We start from the raw sequence: 22,542 nt of genomic DNA, 5'->3' as shown, positions 1-22,542 counted from the left end.
ATGTACATGTATTAGTATTATGTAATTTATATAACATTGTGTATTTATAACAAAGATCTCAATGTAATTTATATAATATGTTTACAAATTGAGTATTTATAACAAAGATACATGTACATTATAGCATATGTTTATAATTGTGTGTATAATTCTATAACAAAGATACATGTACATTATATTCCCATGTTTTTAATTACTGTATTTATAACAAAAAGATACATTACATTATATAATATGTTTATAAATTGTGTATTTCAAAAGAACATGTACATTATACAGGTAACATTGTGTATTATGTTTATATAAATTGAAATATTTAAAACAAAGATAACACATTACTTTGATATATTATGTTTATAAATTGTGTATTAACAATAAAAACATTTAAGATACAAACATTGTACATTATATCATTATGTTTATACAAAATTTGTGTATTTATAACAAACCAACTGGTACATTACATTATATTTGTTTATAAATTGTGTATTATAACAAAGATACAAGTAAATTATATCGTAATGTTTATACACATTGTTTATATCAAAAAGATACAACATTTTATATTATGTTTATACCTACAACCAGTGTGTATTTATAACAAAGTATATCATAAATGATATTATTACTACAATATTATGTTATATACATTGTGTATTTATAACAAAGATACATGTACATTGTAATATATTTGTTTATACGATTGTGTTTTATAACAAATACATTAAATATATATGTTTATAATTATGTATTGTGTATCAAAGTATATTAACAAAGATTACATTATACATTTACGTATATTATGTCATACACATTGTGTATTTAGCAATTTCAAGGCAAAGGAATCATGTTACATTTACCCTTATACAAAGAATTGTGATTTTCCAAAAAACAAATACATTAATTATATATTTATGTTTATACATTGTGTATTTATAACAAAGATACCATTTACATTATATATTTGTTTATAAATGTGTATTTATAACAAAGATACATGTAATTATATAGTATGTTTACATTTTGTGTATTTTATAACAAACTGATACCTGTACATTTATATTATTTTTATAAATTGTGTATGATCTATAACAAAGATACAAGGTTTCAATGATTAATATGTGTATATTTATACAACATTTGTGTATCTTTAATCAAATGTTTATAGATACAATGTACATTTATGGCCAATATGTTTATACATTGTATTTATTATAATAAACTTTATACATGTAACATTATACCATGGTAATATTTATACATTTACTATAAATGAAAGTACATTATAAAATGTTTACAAATTACATTTTAATTACATGTTACATTATATGAAATTTGGGTAGTAACATTGTGTATTAAACAATTACACATTATACATATATAATTACATTATATTATAAATGTTTATAGATTGTTATTTATAAAAAGATTACATGTACATATAATTATGTATTTATATAAATGGAATGTAAATATATACTGGATAAATATGAATATTGATGTTTATAATTTATGTTAATACATTTTATATATGTTTATACATTGTTATTATTATCAAAACTACATGTACATTAATAATTGTAATTTGTACAAATTGAGTCATTTATAATGCAAAATACATGTAGTCATCATAGATACTTTTTATACATAATTTTAACCCAGTACCATTTAAAAAGAACATGTACATTATATAATGTTTATAAAATTGTATGTTTAAAATTGTAGATTATAAACAAAATACATGTACATTCGGGTAAATTATCTGTTTAGTTATAACATTTTGTGTTTGAAATGTATCTTAACAAAGAATATTTTACATTATAAATTTTGACTAGGTATTGAATTTTAAAACAAGATCACATGTACATTTATATAATATGTACATTAGCGATTTCTGTTGTTCTCACAAAATACAGTGTCATACTACAATATTTCGAACATGATTTATACATTGTGTATTTATAACAAAGGATACATTACATTATATATTATGTTTATAAATTGTTAAGGACTATAAAAAGATACATGTGACATTATATTTATAGTTTTATTCCATAAATTGTTTATGATACTGGTACATTGTATGTTATGTTTTTACAAAAGTGATATTAGAATAAAAAGATACATGTACATTATCATATTATGTTTACATTTGTAAATTTATAACAAAGATACATGTACATTATAATATTGAATGTTTATACATTTTATTTATAACAAAAAGTTACATGTTCAGAAATACATTTTTTGTGAACATTGTAGATTTTTAACAAAGTCGAATGTCACATAGAGTATATTATGTTTATAAATTTTATGTTATCATAACATATACTATTACATTATTATTATGTTGATACATTGTGTATTTATAACAAAGATACATTGATTATAAATAACTTGGTACAATCTATTTCGTTCAGTTATTAGATAGTATATTTAAATCAGACACGTTATTCAACAAATTTTGCTCAATTCAAACTTGTTAAAAAATAAGTACAATTTCACCAGAAAAATAGCTGTATGCGTAAATCACTGGTTTCATATGTCAACACTGATGGGGCATCAGACATTGTGTTCTTTGTCAACTTGTGGTATCCAGTTGTATACAAAATTGGTATCGCACAATTTGCAATCATTTTTATTTGGGAACGACTACTAACAAAATATTGCCAAATAATTGTAAAACCTTAACTGATAACACGGACGAATCGGTAGGTTTAGAACATAACCTCCTTAAAAGTCTGATATTGGCATAAATTGTGGACTAGGAGCCAATAATTCAAAGTCTGACCCAATGGTACTAAATCAGGTGTTTATGTCAAATCATTAACCTTTGATAGTGTTCATTCTATAAATCGTTCCGTAAGTTAATCAGAAATATTTACATATTAATACCATCAACATATTTTTACATTCATATAATCAGTGTCCGAACTGGTAACAAAGTTTTTGTAATAAAGAGTGTCATACAACAAACATTGGCAACGTTTTTTGTCAATTAAAGTTTCATTCAGATTTAAATTTGATAAATTATTCAAATAGGGCAATTTTTACAATAGGTAAAATTACATTTTAGATTTTGCACAATGTTCGTTAGTCAGAAATTTTACTTAGGATCAATTTTTATATCATTAATGAAAAAAAGACATCATGGCATTTCATAACAATTTTGATCCAAATGACATAAACATCATTTCCGTACATTCGGCAGACCTGCAAGACAATTGTAAAAAAACGAAATTTTTCGAATACTTTTATGAATTTTCAGTAGAGATTTCGCACACGTTGTTTGAATTCAAAAACGTCTTATTTTTTTATTATGAATAGTAAAGAATACTTCCTAATATAAAGTCATTTTTCAACATTTTCGTGAACTTGAGTGACAGAACAGTCAATCTAAAAATTTAATTACCATGTGTCATTTTTCTGCAAGACAAAGTATCCAATTTTGTTCGATAAAAAAGTGAACGACGTCGCAGTCTAATATTTTTTGACATGTTATTAAAAGTAGAAGAAGAAATTAATTTTTATATTAACAATTCATTGTCTCTTATCTCATGAATTAGTACCGTTTTGTACTGTGTTATATTGTGTTTTTTCACTTTTTTATATATTTCATTTTCTCTTCGGATCTGTCGATCGGCAAGTCTACAAATCAAAGTCCACCATTTGATAGTATGACGTCAAATTCATTATAAACGAAATGACATTTAACATAATGATGCATGTTCGGTTTTCGGGGAATCTCTGTGTCAAATTTTACCGCCATGTGGTGTTCAGTATGACACAGTGACACTTTATGATGAAACTGCATACATTCTTGCGTGTTACATCTGTCGCTTAAAAAATAAACGTCATTTTCTCGAACAAAAACGCATCAATAAAAAAATAAAAATTCAGCCGCAGACATTTTGATAAAAGTCCTCCCGTAATTGAATAAATATATCCTTTCTGTTTTTCAATTTTACAAAAAAAGCTTTATTGCGCATATTAAAATTGTTCAACGCTTTTTCCAATGAAATTCCGGGTGGACGTAATAGTGACCGAACATTGAACGTTATGTTCTCCGTATAGTATTTATGGTACCATGAAATAGTAAGGAGACGTTTTTTATTTAAATTAAACAGTTTGAACGAATTGGCCTTATCAAGATAACAAACAAACTAACCAGTACAAATTTCTCTAACTCAGACATTCCCAAAGTGTATATCTTCGGAGCCTGGCATTGATAAACTTAGGACCGAATTAAAGGATTATTTTGACTAAATATTTGTATTATTTGAAGTAAGTTACAACACAAAGAACAGTTACGATTATGATTGTATAAACAAACTCTCCATTCAATTTTGTGTTAATTCCCAAACCCGTTAAAAATATCTTCAATTTTAATCTTATCATTCCTCATTTTTTCAGTAATGATAATTTCCTCACAAATTTTCAATGGACAACTGTTTTTGGACACTTTAAATTTCTAAATCCTATGAGTCATATTATGCTATATTATGTTTTCTTTTTTAGAATTACGTGTGAAAACGTTATTGTTTATACTATCTATACAATGTATAATGTGAGGGCTGTAATTACTTCAAATTAAGGTTCGATTTGACATACTTGAGATATCAGTTAAATTAATGGGACTTGGGCGAAGCACTTAATTCACTCTTTTGTCTGTTACAAAAATTGAAGAAAAAATAGCTCGTTACAAAGCATTAGATTAATACTTTTCAGGCAGGTTAAGTTAAAAGCTTAAGTATTATTCTAAATACAGACTCAAAAATTTATTAAGTTTTATACAAAAAGGCATTATTATTCTGAATGATTGGACTACATTTTAAAGTAACGATAATTTAAATAACGCTTTAAACCATCGTTATCAGGCTTGACAGTCATTGTTCGGGGTGAAAAATTTGACAAATTGGTTAATTATTAAATAAATCAATGTAAAATTACAAATGAAGGTTCATTTTGTTGTTTTTTTAAAGATGTTGCTCCGTATTTTTATGGAAAAATAAGACAACATCGTACAAGAAACTTAAGTATTAAAGTCTAAAAATTCGGTTTGGTTTGGTACCATTAATGTCATTGTCACATCTAGATAAGGACAATGAGTTTCTACGATCCGGAATTATCATGATTTTGTTTACATTTATTACAGTGAAGGAATTGTCATGTGAAACTGTCATTTTAACAAGATTGCCCTCTGGCAGATACCTGTCAAAAAACTGTGATTTGATCATAAAAATACTTGGACCGATATGTTAAACGGTTAGAATCTGTATCCATTTACAATACCAGTGCATAAGAATGGTAAAAAAACACATGTCTGGAAATGAGAATTTAGAAATTGGAATACCATAAAATGAATTTGTGAATTAAACTTGCAGAAATGATTAAACTTTATCCTAAAACATCAATCACTAGGATGCCCTTAAGTAAAAATCAATGTTTGATTATTTGCATGAATTTTAAATGTTAAGAATTTATTTTATAGTGAAAATACGAAATGTTAATTTCATTCGAATTGCAAGTTTTGAAATTAGGTGATTAAACAATGAATTTCCCTTGATCCAAATTAATATTTATGTTCGACAAAACTGTTTATGATCCAGTTGTAAAATGTGACGGCAATATATGGCAACAATTTCAAAAAACCAACAATAATGTATTCAACAGTTTTTGGCCTAACAACTATTTTTAAAATGGGTGATAGCATTTAATATTAAACGGCCAACATTTGTACATCTAAACTTATCAGCAAAACAAATGGGGACAATTTTACAACCCTATGAAAGCTATAAATAACATTTTTGCACATCTGGTTTCATGACCATTTCATAGTGATCACTTCAAATATCTATTCGACGTAAATTTGTATATTATACACTTAATCCTTCATCGGTTAATATTCCAACTAAAACCCATAATCATGTTAAACATTTGTCAAAAATTGGCTGTCATGCAAAATTGAATTCAAAGACAGTATTATGTAAATAATGTTCATATAATGTAAATTAACCCTGGGTATGTATTATTCGACTGAAGTTACATATTCCATGTATATCTTGCTTTAGTCTCAATTACATCCACAGTATAATTTTGATCAATGGTTTACTTGATGTTGAAGCTTGTTCAATAATGTAATAGGACCAACAAAACAGTATTGTATCAATTACATTTGTATACTGAATCCAAATTACACAAATTTAGGTGCATTGAACGCAAATGTTTTTCAAGATTCTGTGTTTGGCCATATGATATGCAACTGTTTCAGTCAAAAAAAAACTAACACAATTATTGAATCAAATTCAATTGTATTTCATTTCAAATATAATGTATTCCAATTAAAAGGAACTCTTTTATATTGGACACTCAAGATCACCATTGATTATAAATGTTTGTAGATCGATAATTTATCGTGCATTCAGGCTCTGGATAAATTGAAAACTAAGAGGGAAAGTCTAATCAAATGTTTCAATTGTCATTTAAAGATTGGTTACATTCTAAAGTTATTTGTACATTCTTGAATTTTGCATTAAAAGAGTATTTAACAGGACTTTCTATGTAAGACCTACGATAATTCAAAACTATAAAAGTATTGGATAATACAATTATAAAACGAGATGACATTATCAATGGTCTATTGTGTTAATCATCCTTGCATAGATCATCGAATGTACACACTTGATTTTTTTTGGTGAAATTCAATGGGGACAACCTACGTCACCGGAAGTGATATCGGGCACACAAAAAAACAATGAAAAAACGCCCGCTTCAAGATGAAAATCGGCTGAAATTATGACATAAAAGCAATGCATCTTCTAAACCTATCGTGCGTCAAAGACAGTGTATTGTTAGAGATTCTATGAAGCTATTAAATATCGTCAAACTAGCTCAGATAATGCAAACACCTCGACACAATATTTTTCGACAGCAGGGATATCGGTCACATTTTATTCAATAAAACGTTAAAAGTTGTAAATAAATAAATTTTGCTGTCACAAAACCGTCCCGTTTACTAATATGTAATATATGACTGTTGAAAGAAAATATTTCATTCATTATATCTGCTAGTGGAGAAACATAGACGGTGCTTAATTAGAAATTATGAAAGTGATATCGGTCACACTTAGAACTTTAGGGGTAACGGTCACATCCAAAGTTACGAAAACTGAATATTACAGCATTGTACATGTAGTCGTTATTTACGCATTCATGCAACTCCAATGGATACCCCGTCAAAATACTTTTATTGAATTGATCTTTTAAACCCACCATCAGCAAATGGTTGGCGAGCTATAAAAATAGCCTTCCCCCCATTGCTCGTCATCCGTCCGTCTTTTATTTCTGTTATTTCTCTGAAAGTACTGGAGGGGTTTCATATGTAGATCCAGTTATGTATAATATATTTCGGAATCAATCAGAAATCGAGATGGGAAACAAGAAAACATCATTTATTTCGATACAAATACATGTATTTGCCAGAGAGTATTAAGGATCTTTTTTAAATTTCATGTTTAGAAAGTCATCTTTCTTGATTCTAATAGATGGACTTGTTGCTGTGGTTCAAATTCAACATGTGAGCTTAATACTTAATGAACCTTTCTGGAATTTTATAAGTACTACATGTATCTCCTCTCTTTACTCTTGTTGTGCATAATGCACCAATGGGAAAACGCGGTAGTCGACAACTTGAAGTTCGTTACCATGTAGACATACAATTATCAAATATCTTGTTCGATATAGACATTTTGATAATCATTTTTAACATAGGATTGTATTTATTAATGCTCATTTTTTGAGACAGATAAGATTACAAAATAATGAATATTTGGCTATCTTGAAATTATTTGACTACCACGGTGCTTTATAGCATTCATATACATATACATATATTTACTTTTTCACTGCAACCCTAATATGTATACTTACCAAGCGCATTTGACATTCAGGGGTGCATGATCTGCTATCCGCTTATTTTTATGTGATGTCATAATTTTTGTGCCATCGATCACAGAAAATGGCTGTTTCGTCCTTGACGATATTGATTTTTTTCTTTATAGATACAAATATCTTGGGATGTTATCATACAAGTGTTATCAAATGAAAATATATTCATTAAATTGCATTCAGTTGACAATTAGGGGAGTATGAATGCCAACTGGACATCTGTTAATTCAACATGAAGCGCTAAAGATATTGGACCAACATGTTAAATTGACCGATTTGTAAATCCAATGGTAAACGTCACGATATCTCTTGGCCCTCTTGCATGTTATCAACTGATTTGCTTTTATAATTTGTTTGCATATGATCATTTGTGCTATTGTTGTTAAGTTATATTCTAAGTACCTTTTCAATCGTTATTGTGTGTTGTTAAGTCTGTGGAGAAATTATTAGTGAACTGACATGTAGAACTGTACTAACGCTATCAGCTAAAAACCCTCAGTGATCCTGTCTATCATGTATTCACGTATTTCTGTAGCTTATAGATCAGTGTGCTTTTCCTTTTGTTTACATCGGATGCCTTTACATCTTTAAGTTTTATGTAGTTTCTTGTATATTGTCACTGCGAAGTTTTTAAATTATAATTACTTTAACACAGAAACGTACTTCAAAATAGTACAATGGTACTCCATGGAGATGTAATTTGTCTGCTTGGTAAGGGTTGCCTCAGTTCTACTTTGCTTCAGCAAACATTCCACGCAAAGACAATGCAAGAACAAAGGGTGTGTACAAATACATGTATAGACAAAAACGAAACAATATACAGTGTACGAATAACCAAAGTATTCAGCAAAAAAAAAATAGTTACGATAATAGTTAATGATGTATCATGTATCTCGGTAGTATTTCCTCTTTACCTGAATGATTAGTTAGGGAAAACAACGCTGCAATATTTCAGCAATCTTTACGAAGCGACAAACCATTTCAAAATCTTTGGATGTGACCGTTACCCTGTGAACGACATCCTTTTTAAAAACAACAAAACACCAACTAGGTTATACAGGTATGTCACTTTTGTAGCGGATAAAATGAACGATAGCTACTACTTGAAATATAAGGTATTTTATATCAGTAAATAACAGTAAAGTTAAAAAAAACACACTTGACATATTTTCGGTGAATAAAATGTGACCAATAGCCACGCTGTGGAAAAAAAGACGGACGGATGATGAGCAATAGACGAAAAGCGATTTCAATAGCTCGTTAACCATTTGCTGATAGGGGGTTAAAAAGTCGTCTTTCAAGATCAGATAAATTCAATAAAAGTATTTTGGCGTCTTATCCACAGTTTTCGTAACTTTGGATGTGACCGTTACCCCTAAAGTTCTAAGTGTGACCGATATCACTTTCATAATTTCTAATTAAGCACCGTATATGATTCTCCACTAGCAGATATAATGAATGAAATATTTTCTTCCAACAGTCATATATTACATATTAGTAAACGGGACAGTTTTGTGGCAGCAAAATTTATTTATTTGCAATTTATAACGTTTTAGTGAATAAAATGTGACCGATATCCCTGCTGTCGAAAAATATTGTGTCGAGGTGTTTGCATAATCTGAGCTAGTTTGACGATATTTAATAGCTTCATAGAATCTCTAACAATACACTGTCTTTGACGCACGATAGGTTTAGAAGATGCATTGCTTTTATGTCATAATTTCAGCCGATTTTCATCTTGAAGCGGGCGTTTTTTCATTGTTTTTGTGTGCCCGATATCACTTCCGGTGACGTAGGTTGTCCCCATTGATTGTACACTGTTCTCACAAAATGATATGACATTAATTTAAAAAACAATTAATAATGATCAATAACTTATTACAGGTTAGCTTACACTCAACTGTACAAGATGTCTGATTCAGGCCTAAGGCCTCTTAGTAATTACATCAATATAGTTAAGTATGGCAGATTTCTCACAAAAAAAGGATTGTTATTAAGGACTACTTTAATTTCCCACATATCATTTTTCAGGTGAAACTGATCCATTGCAGAACTTGGATAAACTAGAAGATCAGACAGAAATAAATATAGTACTTGCAAACATTTATTTTGGGAAGCTGTCTTCAACACCTTGTTGTTTCCTTATGGACATTCAAGGCAAACAGAAAGGAGATAGCTGTCGCCATGCTTATCACCTATGATGCAAAGTTGACAGGGAGCTTTGGCGACACTAGTGTTTGGTAAGCACCATGCGTCCTAAAGATAGTAAGTAGAATATAAGGCTAAAAAGTCATCTTAGTTAACCAAGAAAACTCAGTCAGACCAACTTGTGTAAAAAACCACTTAACCTGACAAAGAAGAAAGAGTCTAACTAACCAAGTGATCTTTATGAAAGTTTATACACAGACTGTTAAGTTAGTGTTGGACCTTTTACCATATCATGGTAATCAATTTCAAAAGAGATCCGTTTGCAGACAGTGCGTTGTGCAAGTCTGTCCCTCGTACGTTTGTGTATGGGAAGGATCCTATAAACAATTTACATTTGGGAATGTATTTAGATTTACACGACAAACTGAGATCTAAAAATTATTGAAAATGAATCATGAGATCAGCATCAAATAAGATTTTTTAATATTTCCTAATTGTATGTTATGGTACTATATGAGGGGCCAAATTAAAATTTACGAAGTCGTAATTTCAAATAAGTTTTATGTAATAACATTTTTAGAATCTCATTTAAATTGATTTTGGGAAAGGTTTACGGTCCTTTACAAAAAATTGTCGAAAAATTATATGAAGGTTGTTCTAGTTAGGACTGATTACTGGGTGGAATAGGCGGTAAAGTAGGTCAAGTTTCGGACAATATTCAAGTTGGGAAAAGCCCAGATATTACCTAAGATTATTTGGTCATTTGTAAAGGGGAAAATATAGTGAGTAAAATCTTTTTTATCAGTAGGTAAAGATAGGTAATTTATCCTCATATTAAAAAATTTTCAATGGAACTGACCAACAGGCCGTTCAAGACGTGAATTAATCAACGAATTGTGTTTGGTAACGGTTTGGATGAAATCTTTTTTATACCTGGTACATTACCTGCAATCATTTATTTTGATTTGAATGGTATCGCTTCAGGGTTATTCCCATATTACGTATATTATCTGGTACATATGGCCTCTTGTTATATATATAACTTGGAGGGTTGCAAAAATTGGTACTATTAGTTTATATAGATGGATTACTCACATTCGATATGCATTTTGTTGGAGGTCATTTTAACTTTATTTAGGAAAAAGTTAGATAAATGGTCATTGTCCGAAACGGTATGCCGAGTGTAGTAAGCATGTTGGTTCCCAAATATTGCATAGCCCTCCAACTGAATGGAAGGTTATAGGAAATTGGGGCATTCAGGTTAGACCCTGCTAGGCCTTGCCGTTAGGTATATACTCCAAAAATACTTTTGACAATAATTCGGAAATGGTCTGATCAAATACACTTACATGACCCTGAAAATGGTCTTAAAGTTTGTTTCAAAAATTGTAAATTATAACCTGGAGCTGTCTAAATCCATGACTGGTGAGTCCAAGTACTTGTTTATAGTATTGAAATTTCGGGGATGATTATTGAACGATCACATTACTACAGTTTCTCTATTCGTGTTAGGAAATGGATCAAATAGCTATGGCATGGGTGGCTAAGTTATTTATTGAATTACTTTTAATTCAACAATGATCTTGCTATTCAGGATCCCAAGGAATTGCAGACGGTATTCTCAAGGTGAAGCAAAGTCTCCAGTCGAAGTGATTTAAAAAGGAGGAAACTGCAAAAAAAATCCACAGCTTATAGCTGAAACAATTGTGTTTTTCATTTCCTTCAAAAACAGAAACATCCTGAAGTTTCATTACATGTGTTCCTTGTATTGGAAGTTTTAGGCACAGAATTGGTTTTCTAGTTTTTATAGTTTAAGATTCTAAGCACGATGTAGCTACGTTCTTTTGATTTAAAGCAAGTCGCATATCATTACTGGGACACCAGACTAGACTCAAAAATAAGTATTGTTTCGGTTGTAAGTGCTTGGTTGGTTATTAATTAAGATTTTTGACATGTAGTGGTGACTTGCAGACATTTTGAAATTATTGGCAGAAAAAGCAAGTTTCTTTTCAAAAGTGAAAGTCAAAACACTTTCTGTATATCAAAATCAGCTAAGGACCAGGAAAAGGTTAGAAGTGCAGAACAGAGATTATGAAAAAACCAACAAGTTTCCTCTTATTATAGGTCCTGTGGCAGATCGTTTGAAAGAAAAAGTTGATTTATAAAGAATGAAAACTTACCTTCTGTTTTATTTTTATTATTTTTTTTTTTCTGAAATGTATTCAGTAATAACACTGCAGCAATGAGGAGGTTAAGTTGTTTTTGTATAAAAAAAATGGTATTATGGTAAGGCAAATTTTATTTTCTGTTTGTTTAGGTTGTTTTAGCTCACCTGAGTTTAATATATGATCATGACGCAGTGTCCGTCGACCATTTCGACCGTCCTGTTTTACATTCTTTGTCAATATTTTGTTAAAGTTCAATACTTGTCAAAGTATTCTGCATGGATTATGATCAAATGAATAACCTTTTGTGGAAGAGGATCAAATCTTGGCTCTTACATCCTTGGTGCAGGAGATGATGGGGCCAAATATAAATGGTGTAAACAATGTGGTAAATCCTTTAAATGGCTATATAGCTATGAGTTCAGAGTTTCCGTGGATTGTTAACCAAATTTGGCCAGAAACACTGAGACATTCCAATTGGATATGTTGTTTATCAGTTTCTTATGAATGTCACAAATAAACACTTTGCTTCCAAAATTGAACTGTTGATCTCCTATCAGACAGAAGAAAAGAGAAAAGTTGAAATTATCAAAACACGCATTTGTTTTTTGTCTAAAAAAACAACCAAAGATACATTATTTCTGTAGTGTCAATCCTGTTGGCTGTAATTGTATTTCCAAAATTGTAATGCAATGTCAAGTTTTCCGTAATATTTCTTGTGTGGCATATGAAGAAAAATTCTAGCTAGCAGTGTGGAATATTACGTCACTAAACCTGACAAAATTATTGCCCAATGGGTGTCCATTACGTCCGCATTTTATCTCATTTTTAAAATACCATAATGACACAATTAAAAAAGTTTTGAGGGACTGAAAATAATTGACTTTTCACAGAAATGGCTATCTAAAAATTGTGAATTAATGCATCACAAGATGGTGGATTGGTTGATGGACTTAACATTTCAATTAATTCAGCTATAAAGAAAATTAAGGAAGGCATACCAACACCCAATGTGTGCTTATGCCTGTGAATCTGTATATTTTGCGTAGGCTGTGAGCCAGTTCATGGTCTTTTTGCATTTGATAAAAAAAAAATATAAACTTTATTTATTTTACATCGTTACGAAACAAGTTATATAACCTATGCAACTCACTCTCGATTGCCCGGATGTAAAGGCGAGAGGGATCTTAGTGTGGGAGGAAACCGAAGTGCCCGGAGAAAAACCCACGGGGTCGGGCAGGTGACCCCTAACCTTTTCACGTCCGTTCCGGGGATCGAACTCCGGCCGACTAGGTGAAAGGCGAGGCTGCTAAACCACTACACCACCCGATAGTGGATCCGGAGCTCTTGATTTTTTATAGTGCTATCACACCGAATCATGTCGCCAAATACACCGAACAAGCACTCCTCGCCCGGTTACATTATACTTACAACGGACAAACGTGTCCCACTACTCCACTAGTAGAAACTACGACTTTTAAACTATAGTGTGTCTTGCCCAAGATCAATATATATTCTACATTTTTTAACTTGTCACTTCCACATTTTTTATTCAAACGAAACGTTTTTGTCACTTTAATTATCGTAATGAAATATATTCATTTCGCTTACTATACACGCAACTTATTTTCGCATTTTCAAGCCTAATGACTTTTAGCGAAAAAATCTTTAATTACATCTAATATAGTTTCTGACAGTATGTATATACATGTACGTAATCGTCAACAATGAATCTAGAAAATAGCAATATTTTTCTCAATTTTATTTTAATTAAAGAACAATTTTAGATACGATTTCACCCTCAATATACCGATTTTGTTACTATTTTTAAGGTTTGTATTGACGTCGCGCACAATGTTCGGTCACTTTTATGTAACGTTATTTAATGTAAAAGACGTCATTATCTTATATAACATGACGAGCGCAATTGACGTCATTTCCGACATTCGGCAAACCTGCAAGACAAAGAAAAAACGCAATTTTTCGAATACTTTTTTGAATTTTCAGTAGAGATTTCGCACACGTATATTTGAGCAAAAACGTATTTTTTTATTCTGAATAGAAAACATACTTCCTAATATAAAGTCATTTTTCAACGTCGTGAACTTGCGTGACAGAACAGTCAATTTAAGAATTTCATTTTGTGTCATTTCTGCAAGACAAAGGTTTTGTTCGATAAAAAAGTAGAACGACGTCGCAGTCTATATTTTCTGACATGTTATTAAAAAAGAAGAAAAAAACGTATTTTTTTATATTAACAATTCATGTCTCTATCTCATGTATTAGTACCGTTTTGTGTACTGTGTGTATTTGTGTTTTTTCACTTTTTTTATCTTTATCTCTTCTTCGGATCTGTTCCGATCGGCAATGCCAGTCTACAAACAAAGTCCACCATTTTGAAGTATGACGTCACAATTCATTATAACGAAATGACACCACGATAGTTCGTTTTTGGGGAATCTCTTTGTCAAATTTTACCGCCATGTGGTGTTCAGTATGGACCACAGTGACACTTTAACTGAAACCGCATACAGGTGCGTGTTACAACTGTCGCGCCAAAAAACGTCGGCCAAAAAACGTCATTTTCTCAACAAAAACACATCAATAGAAACATAAATATTACAAATATTTTGATAAAAGTCCTCCCGTAATTGAATAAATATATCCTTTCTGTTTTTCAATTTAAAAAAAAATAGTATTGCGCTTATATTATTTTACTGTTCAACGCTTTTTCCAAAGAAATTCCGGCGTGACGTAAAAGTGACCGAACATTGTGCGTTATGTCATTGTGTATCGGTAATACGTTTTAAATACAACATGCTTTAAATCTTACTGGAGTACTAGCTTGCAATATTTAGTGCATCATATTGTAGTTCAAAAGACTTTATAGACAGAATATGGTGGTCGTCATTTTATAGCGACAATTGGTGCCTATTAGTCTATTACTGCAAATGGAGCAAAATTATGAATTACGCAAACCATTATAAAACGTTTTTTGCATTTTTTTCGTACTTTTATTATTGAATACCTTGCTTACCTACTAGGCAATAAAACTGAACATGCCATATAAAATATCAAATTTCTCATCGAGGCAATCATTTTTTTACATAATATATATATGAAGAGCTTTCTGAAAGGGAACTTATACGGCAAGTTCACAAATCGGAAAATCTGACGTCTTGTGAGCAGTGACGGTAGATATTAGGAATGGCTATTTATGTTTATTTTGAACAAAAATGATATGTAAAATGCATGTATATACGCAAACCTAAAATAATTGAAACCTACAAAAAAAGTATAGAAAACTGTGCCCGAGTGATTGTTTAGTTTGTTTGTTTGTTTGATTAATTAACGTCCATTAACAGCTATGGTCATGTAAGGACGGCCTCCCTAGTGTATGCAGTGCTTGTGTGTATGTTGTGCGAGGTGGCGTGTTTTGGGAGACTGCGGTATATTCGTGTTATGTCTTCATTGTATAGTGGAACTGTTGCCCTTTTTATAGTGCTATAACACTGAAGCATGCCACCGAAGACACCAAGCAACACACCCCACCCGGTCACATTATACTGACAACTGGCGAACCAGTCGTCCCCACTCCCGTTATGCTGAGCGCTAAGTAGGGAGCAGAAACTAACACTTTTATAGACTTTGGTGTGTCCTCGGCCATGGGACAGAACCCAGAGCCTTCCCTCACAGGGGCGAGCACTTTCAACTAAAGGCCAAAAGCGAGGTGGTGTCAAGGGAGACGTTAGGAAGAAAAAAGTTATTTATAGAAGAAAGAAAAGAAAAGATCCTAAATTTAGTCGCCTCTTACGATCATTGCAATTGGGGGCAGCAGGTACAATTCTAACGGGTCCCTACCTGCAGGTGCCAATGCCCGAGTGATTTTCGGAGGCAGTGCTCCACTACGACACATAGGGACCAATATTCGTACCCGGCCGAAAGGTATAGCAGGCCGGGTACGTATTTTCGTTCTGACTGGAGACCTACAATTCACAATACCCTTATCACCCGTGGAACCTATGTGTACATGTACTTAGATCGACAATAGAACACAACAGTGAGCTACATTGTTGGTAAATAATACGGCCACAATGGAAACAAATATACTCTAATACATTTGTGATAACTTCATTTGGCCTTTGACGTGCTCAAAAACTAGTAAGAGTTTTACCAGGTTATAAAATAAATACCATACATGTTTATTTAACCTGTCTTAATATATGAAGCGAATCGAAGATAACATTGCGTTTACATCGACCGTAAGTTTACATATTGTATGAAGGACACACTTCAATGGCATGGCAGGTATGTGCTACATAAATTTAAATAATAAGAAAACACATTATTAGTTCATGCCATCGTTGTCCATGGTACAGAATACCGTGAACAATGAAATAAGAATGTTTTACATTTCTAATTAGGAGGTTCGGTCCGACGCATTTCTTGAACTGTATGCATTAGATGCATACAGTTCAAGAAATGCGTCCCGACCGAAACCTCCTAATTAGAACTGTAATAACTGAGCTGTGGTTAGTAGGATGGATACAACTCTTTCTGTCTGCCTAATTGTTGTTTTGTGATCTCCTCTTTATCTCGTCATGACTGGTAGGAAGGGGATAAAATCATTATACACTGTCATTCAAACAAAGTTTTTTGTTACAGTTGCAATTTACAAACAACAATGTCAGAAATTACGAGATCTCGTGATTCAGTTATTCTATTATCATTTACTTATATAAAATTGATCTGAAAATATGCTTTTGTAATGGTGTTGTTATTACCCAGTTTTTGTGAAGGAATATACCTGAACAAAACAAATGTAATAAAACATTTGGAGGATAGATATAGTGATGCCAATACTTAATCCACAATATTCCAGGGGTTACTTTCACTGTCGTTATATGAAGGCTCTATGTGAGAGAACATATGCTCAGGTAGTTTAGCCCTTTTTATATGCACCGTATATCAAAAGATTTGAATAACGATACACTGTGGTTGACTGTGTGACTTTGAAGTTTCGGCGTCACTCTCTCTGTAATCTTCAAAGAAGTCTCTACAACGGCCTGTGACTGCTCAGTGGTTTTTTTCTCCTGAACTGCTGACCTTTTGTTGCTTTACCATGACATAGTCCAAGTATGGATATAAAAGACAGTGATAGTAACCCTTGGAGTACCGAGGATGCCAACATCTGTCCCCCGTCCCGTCCAGCTTTTCGGTAATATGTAGTCATTGTAGTTTTTCAAACTGTACTTTCAAAAAACGATTGGCTATTTCACATACATGTAACAACCCCTCTGTTTGTATTCAATAATATGTCGTGTATGCGTAATATAGCATGATGAGTTCTCCTCAATAGGTTTGCAATAACATTTTTTGTTTAGTCTTTGACTGTGAAACAGCATTCTTATGTACGCTCGGCGAGCCTGTGCACATCAGAACAAAGAAACCACTCCGCGATGAAAATTAAAAGTTATTTTGTTCATTTCACTTAATACTTGATGGTATGAAAAATAAAACCCCAATATTCAAAACCACAGTCATTGAATTTGTACATACATATACACCATGGATGGAGTGTTTTAAGTGTTCCGTTGGGACTCTATGATATTGGTATTACTCCGAGGTAGTAGTCTCCCGAAAATCACGAACAACGCCTTCTTCGCTGTCTTCCTCCGCGGCAGACTTTCGGTGGATTATGAATTGTGTATGTTTTATTTAAATTTTACGTAATTTATGCTACTGATCGATTACTGTAATCAAATGTTTGGAAGGTTACTACAAAATGAAAGTTCTTATAACGCTTATGAAGTTTTTTGTGTTGGTTGCATTGACGAACTATTTCCGATGATACACTGTATTATTGCGCAGTTAAAAGTTAATTAACCTATGTGTCTGTCACTGGGAGTTGTGTCTTTTGTTTATCGACAACTACGTTATATTGAAAGGGGAAAGGTACAAAATTTATCAACATAAAACTTACAAAATATAATGATGATATAGATCTATATATGTACGAGCATTTTAAAGTGACAAATAAACTTATATTGCCGTGTAATGTACGGTAGCCTTATGATGACTTGCTAAAGTCCGATATATCGTATGCAGTTTTTTTTTTTATGTTAGCGTTCTTATGAATTCAAAAGAAATTTGAGTGTTATAAGTAACCAAATAATGTACCTTTTACTTGGCAAAAGTATATGGCCATGTTTCATCATGAGTCAAATGTCGGCAAAGCACAACTCACGGTATAATGTTCTGCACGATAATATCTCGCCAACCATTTACTGTTAGGCTTACGAAGACTTGCTAATGTCCGGTACATTACATGAAGTTTTCTTGATGTTAACGGCTAGCGATCTTGTGAATTTAAAAGAAATCCGAGTGATATACGTAATGAAATAATGTACCTTTTATTCGGCAAAAGTATCTGGCCATGATTTATTAGTCAAAAGTCGTCAAAGCAACCCATTGTAAGTTTTCTAAAAAGGAAACCAAAACATGTCCGGAAATGGTAATATTTCTAATGTTATATTTTTCCGAAAATATTCTTCAATGTTAAGTGGATATTAAGATACAGATATGTTTACTTATTATTTTTTGTCTTTGAAGAGACATTGATGAAATTGATAATTTCGTAATTAAAAAAAGAATTATAAAAAATGATACTCAGATTCTGAACGGTTTCATTGGTGTCGAAATTGTTATTTCAGAAATAATTTAGATATAAAAAAATTTATTACAGTTATTTCAGGAAAATGAGTTATTCAACTTATTAATCTTGAAAAACTTTAAATATCATAAAATAAAAACGGTATACTGTAAATATAATTTTGTTAAACTCCGAAATTCAACACTGCACACTTAAAGTATACTAAATTCAATATTTAAATGAAAAAACCAATTTCTTTATTATTTTTTTTGGATCCATCAATCACAGCATCTATGGAGTGGCCTTGGCAATATTGATAAAGCGCGTCCACTTATAAAATATCGACAGGTTTTACATTTACCGTTATCTAGACATTTGGAGGAGACTTTCTGTCAGTGGATCATTTCGAGTTACTTTTTTAACGATAGTAATGTTTCAAATTTGGGAACAGTTCAATTCGTTACAATCTCTCCGGGTGATGATGGTTTTGGTGATATTGATGCTCGATATTGAAAATAGTGTTACAATGCATTTAATTATATAGCTGATATTAATTCACTTATCTTTTTAAATATACTACTGTATACGCAGTCAAAATAAATATTTATACTTATATATGATATAATGGTTTCAGCGGGAATTACATACAAGAAGCGCGTTCACGAGTATATTTCAGTTAACAAAAAAAATATAACAATATTTTCTTGTTGGCATGTCTGAAAAATAAAATTACATAGAGTTCACTGTTTTATCCTTCTAAATGTCATACATGTACGGTATTCAGTTCAAGTTGAAATTTGAGTAATGTTTATATCTGATTCAGAATTACAATATGTCAGAAATTCAAAATTAAATACATATAATTAAAAACCGTAACCAGTTGATCGTATATTCTGTCGAACATGTAACACCTGTTGTTGTGAAGGGAATGAGATATTGATTAAAGTTCTACCTCAGAACGTTGTTATCATAATAAGTTATATATATACACCTGAAACATATCAAGGGTTAAATTTTAAAGCGTCATTAAAACTGATGCACTGTGAACGGTAGTGACTGTTGTTGTTGATGTATTTTCGCATCATATTTTCAATACATAAATTTTCCACACATAGAAGACATATCTTGGTGGTTAAAATCGCCCTTTTACCTATTTTGTAATAAATATAGTCATAATTTACGAAAACATAACAAAGTTTTAAACACTTTTTTATGCCCTCATAGCATTGTAAAATGTCTTCAATTTTTCAATTATTCTAATAGAAATACAATTTTCTCCTCGTGCCAATATGTTGTAGTAAACTGCTGAATGCAATGCTAAAATATACTGCTTTATTGATCCGTAATGTAACAACAAAAGTATCCATGAAATTCCGGCGCATGATTCGAGAGCAATTGGTTTGGTTTATTCTTTAACTAGAATAAACGTCCAATTAACAGCTGTGGGGTCATTTAAGGACGGCCCTCCCATGTGTTTATGCGGTGTCTGACATGTCTGTATTGTTTTCTATGAGTATCTTATACCTAATCATTTAGCTACTCTTTAACAAATTCAGCATGTTCAAGCTGAGTCAAGATTTTTCGAAAAAGTGCACGCCTAGGATTAGCCATTCGATCACGAACCTTGGATGGAGATTTCTTTATCTTATCCTCAAGGTAGGGAATCAAATCTATTAATTTTGCACAGATACACAAAATTTCACAACATCGCATACACAGTATGTAATTTATATACATATGTTGCTGGACCTTAGGTGTTTTTTTTGGTTTTGTTTTGTTTTGTTTTTGCTAATTGCCCCTGTGGTTATATACTGCAGGGTTTAAATACTACTTCATCACAATGTGTCCATCAAAATTCAACGGATTGCATATTAGTATATGCATTATAATACCCTTCACACTACACATACTGTAAAAATAGCTGATCTCCGTAACAGTGACTTGGCAATTAGGGTAATTATTTATTATACTTTAGGGGTTAAAGTTATGCTTTCACTCCTCGAATCATCACAGCAAGTCGATAAAATGCAGGATGTGGTATAAATAAGTTTATCTTTTATGTAGAACATGATCTTTGGAGCCGACGCTATGTAATAGTCTCGCAAATGAAAATTGAATCTGTTCATGATTGACATCAACCATTGGATATTTCGGGGATCCATCACTCACGCAAAATCTCCCATAATTAGTACACATAACCATATGGACTGATAACAATAGTAAAACAGATCTCTGGAGGCAACAGAATAGATACTTTTTACAGGTAGGCTATAAAAGTTTAATACATAATGAAAATCATTGATAGAGGAATAAGCGTATAATCGGTACACTGTGGCACATGTGAGTTTGAGTAAGGCCGTAAATCTCTAAATAGTTTCAAACGAAATCAACTGTAAAGAGTCTATTAATGATTGTAAGGTCAAATGTTTTCATGACGCTTAGGGAACATTTCACTATAAAGTCAACATATGTGGTGTAGAGCATTGAATGTGACTATAATGGAACGAATTTGCTGGAGTATCAGGGATCTTCTTGCTTTAACCAAAACGTATATTACGAGATTTATTATCCAACTAACATTATTTAGTCTACGATTACATCATGAGTCTCCTGCTACATGGAATTCAAATAAAACGAAATCACTTTGTGCAAAACTTTGCGAAACAGTGCAAACTGTTGTAACTAAATGCAAGTTTGGGATCAAAAGTTGAAATAGTTACTTTCGAGTCTTATAAAGAACGATTTTGTGAAAGAAAAGACCAAAATATTTGATAGATAATGATAATATGTAGTACAAAAACAAATTGCTTGACTAGCACGAATCCAGTTAACAACACTGATCCCCTTTCATAAAGCTTTCCAAAAATCCGCCAAAATTGATGTCTACTGTATGAATTTACCTTGAATGATTGGTCGACAAATCAAACTATGATAAAATGTTTTCACAAAAACTTTGAGGCCATGATACAAAAGAAATAGTCATGTATGCAATAGAAAAAGGATACACACTTAAAAAGTAGTTATAAAGGGAAGAAAAGGTAAATATAAACCAAAGGGACCCTCTGAAACATAAATCAACATAGTATGAATGCATAGGCAATCAAAGTAATTCCAATTGCTATGGTGAATATAACTTTATGTTCACCGAAATAGATGTACAACTCAATGTAAAACTAGTTGCTGGGAGAATGCTATATAGATTGGTAATCCATATAACACTTAAATTTGATAATTGTTCTATGAACATAATTCGAGTTTAGACACTTATCACAAAAACAAGGTGAATATAAGCTAATCAACAAAACTACTTCGATAGCATACAGACTCACTTAAATTGGTTAGAGAAGAAATTCCAAATGATTGTCAGGAAGGGCCACTACTTGATCGCAGTAAGATAGATTCCAAAGTGAACCTAGAGGCATGTAATCCAAAAAGACCAATACTTTATCATACCCATCAAGGATGGCATGACGCCATTTGTCGTTAAGAATGTCTATGAATTGTGAGCATGTTCATGGAATGATTCTAAATCTGTATCCAATGATCGAGTTGAACAAATTGAACAAAACGTAACGGAAACCAGGCTCACAATCTTGATGCAACTGGGCGTCAATTAGTCTTTTATCCGAA

At 31.6% G+C, this 22,542-nt stretch overlaps 1 protein-coding gene across 1 annotated transcript in view; it reads right to left on the bottom strand.

Annotated features, from left to right (window-relative positions):
• The window catches only part of LOC138319851 (leucine-rich repeat-containing protein 74B-like), a 105,315-nt gene extending 89,139 nt beyond the window's left edge, over positions 1-16,176 (bottom strand). Inside the window, exon 1 of the mRNA XM_069262981.1 lies at positions 16,075-16,176. Within this exon, the coding sequence (XP_069119082.1) occupies positions 16,075-16,176 (102 nt within the window). The remainder of the gene's footprint in view (positions 1-16,074) is intronic.
• Positions 16,177-22,542: the final 6,366 nt, after the last annotated feature.

Source organism: Argopecten irradians, chromosome 3, assembly GCF_041381155.1.
Source record: "Argopecten irradians isolate NY chromosome 3, Ai_NY, whole genome shotgun sequence".
Lineage (NCBI taxonomy): Eukaryota > Metazoa > Mollusca > Bivalvia > Pectinida > Pectinidae > Argopecten > Argopecten irradians.
The sequence above is the reverse complement of the archived record's forward strand: the minus strand, read 5'-3'. Positions and strand labels throughout refer to the sequence as shown.